At 38.1% G+C, this 1,648-nt stretch overlaps 1 protein-coding gene across 1 annotated transcript in view; it reads right to left on the minus strand.

Moving 5' to 3' along the window:
* Window positions 1-232: 232 nt before the first annotated feature.
* caly (ubiquitin carboxyl-terminal hydrolase calypso) overlaps window positions 233-1,648 on the minus strand; it is a 3,183-nt gene continuing 1,767 nt past the window's right edge. Inside the window, exon 2 of the mRNA XM_017636813.1 lies at window positions 233-666. Within this exon, the coding sequence (XP_017492302.1) occupies window positions 409-666 (258 nt within the window). The 3' untranslated portion in view covers window positions 233-408. The remainder of the gene's footprint in view (window positions 667-1,648) is intronic.

The following is a 1,648-nucleotide window of genomic DNA, read 5'->3' on the forward strand; positions in this document are numbered from 1 at the left end:
GCAGCTCTCTGTCACATTTTGCTCTTTCAATTTCCCCTACTTTGCAAGTTTTTTGGGTACGAGAACGCAAAACCAGTAAAAGTTTTCTAAAACTTTAGATAGTTGGGCGTACGGGTACACTCCTAATGTTAAAAGGGACCTAGGATTCGAAAATAAGTTTTCGAGAAAAACGATTTGAAATTAACCAGTACCTAAATTTAATTTGCACATACATCTTTATGACATTTTGTCCATATTTGAAATGAATTTGCGAAAAAATTTATGAAGCTGGAAAGCGGTTTGTTGCATTGAAAATTGTGTAGCATCTAATATAATAATGTCAAAAAAGTAAGAATACATTTCTTCGAATCTTAGATTCGTTTTAACTTTCCCCATTACATACATATATTAATAACAGAATGTTTAGGATCATTTTCTTTTTTTACACTTATTTCGGCCTTTTCGTCTGCGACCAGAATTTTTCGAAGGTTTGCAGTTTTTTTGTTTTTGTTGTGTCACTGCCTGAGATGTTCCTTTGTTTAAACGGCTTGCGCATTGTCCACCAATTTTTTTCGAAGGTAGCAAGTGTTGACAGACTAACTCACCCAGAGCTCCTTGATGAGCTAGCATTGACAGAAAGGTACATATGAATTCGTCATAATTATGTGTTCGTCGACAGTCATCAACCTAGAAAAATAAAAAGTAATAAATGATTAGTGTTTCGTTTCTACCTAAGGAAATGGGAAAAATGGAAAAAGCAACAAAGTCTAAGTGGTAGAAGTTATAACTGCTATTTCGGGTAGCATCTCTTGATCAGAATTCCGCGTCTAATAGTACTTCAGAAAGCGTCAACTATATTTCATAAATAATCAAATATACTTCAGATTAATCAAACGCACTTCTGAAACCATTAATTGGACTTCAGATTACTCATTTGTACTTCAGAAACCGTAAAATATACTTCAGATTAATCAATTGTACTTCAGAAACCCGAAAATTGTACTTCAGATTAATCAATTGTACTACAGAAACCATAAAATGTACTTCGGATTAGTCGAATGTACTTCAGAACCCGTTAATTGGATTTCAGATTAGTCAATTGTACTTCAGAAACCATAAAATGTACTTCAAATTCGTAAATTGTACTTCAGACACCGTAAAATGTACATCAGAAAGTTTGATATGTACTTCAGAAACCACTTTTGTAAATGTACTTTAGGTGTAAATGTAGCGCTCCAGAATCCATTGTAACGAAACGTTTTTGCAGTCCCGACGCTTCTTCTATAACGCTGGGGTATACTCGCCGTGTCCAGGGTCCGTTACAATAAATTTATAGTTTCGGAGCTCCGGTAAATCGTACTTTATTAGATTATTCTCTTACTTACTATCAAACATATCAAAATTGGAAATATCGGTAGCGTCACTTGCAGTGGTGGGTAACGGTTTCCGTGTCCCGTTACCGGTCCGTTATGTCGTGGTGGCGTGACTTTGCTGTTGCTCTGCCGCAGTCTGGGCGGACGTGTCGCTAGCGGTGGTGGCGGCATTCTGTCGACGCTAGTGGCGGCACTCTACTGGAACTGGTGGGCCGTTCTTCGTTAAAGCCGGTGAGCGGCGCTCTGGTGCCGTTGGCGCGTAGTGTTGACTTGGACCGCCTATATTTGCCATCAGT

This window comes from Rhagoletis zephyria, unplaced genomic scaffold (genome assembly GCF_001687245.7).
Source record: "Rhagoletis zephyria isolate East Lansing unplaced genomic scaffold, Rhagoletis_zephyria_1.1 Rzeph_scaffold_19273, whole genome shotgun sequence".
Classification (NCBI taxonomy): Eukaryota; Metazoa; Arthropoda; class Insecta; order Diptera; family Tephritidae; genus Rhagoletis; species Rhagoletis zephyria.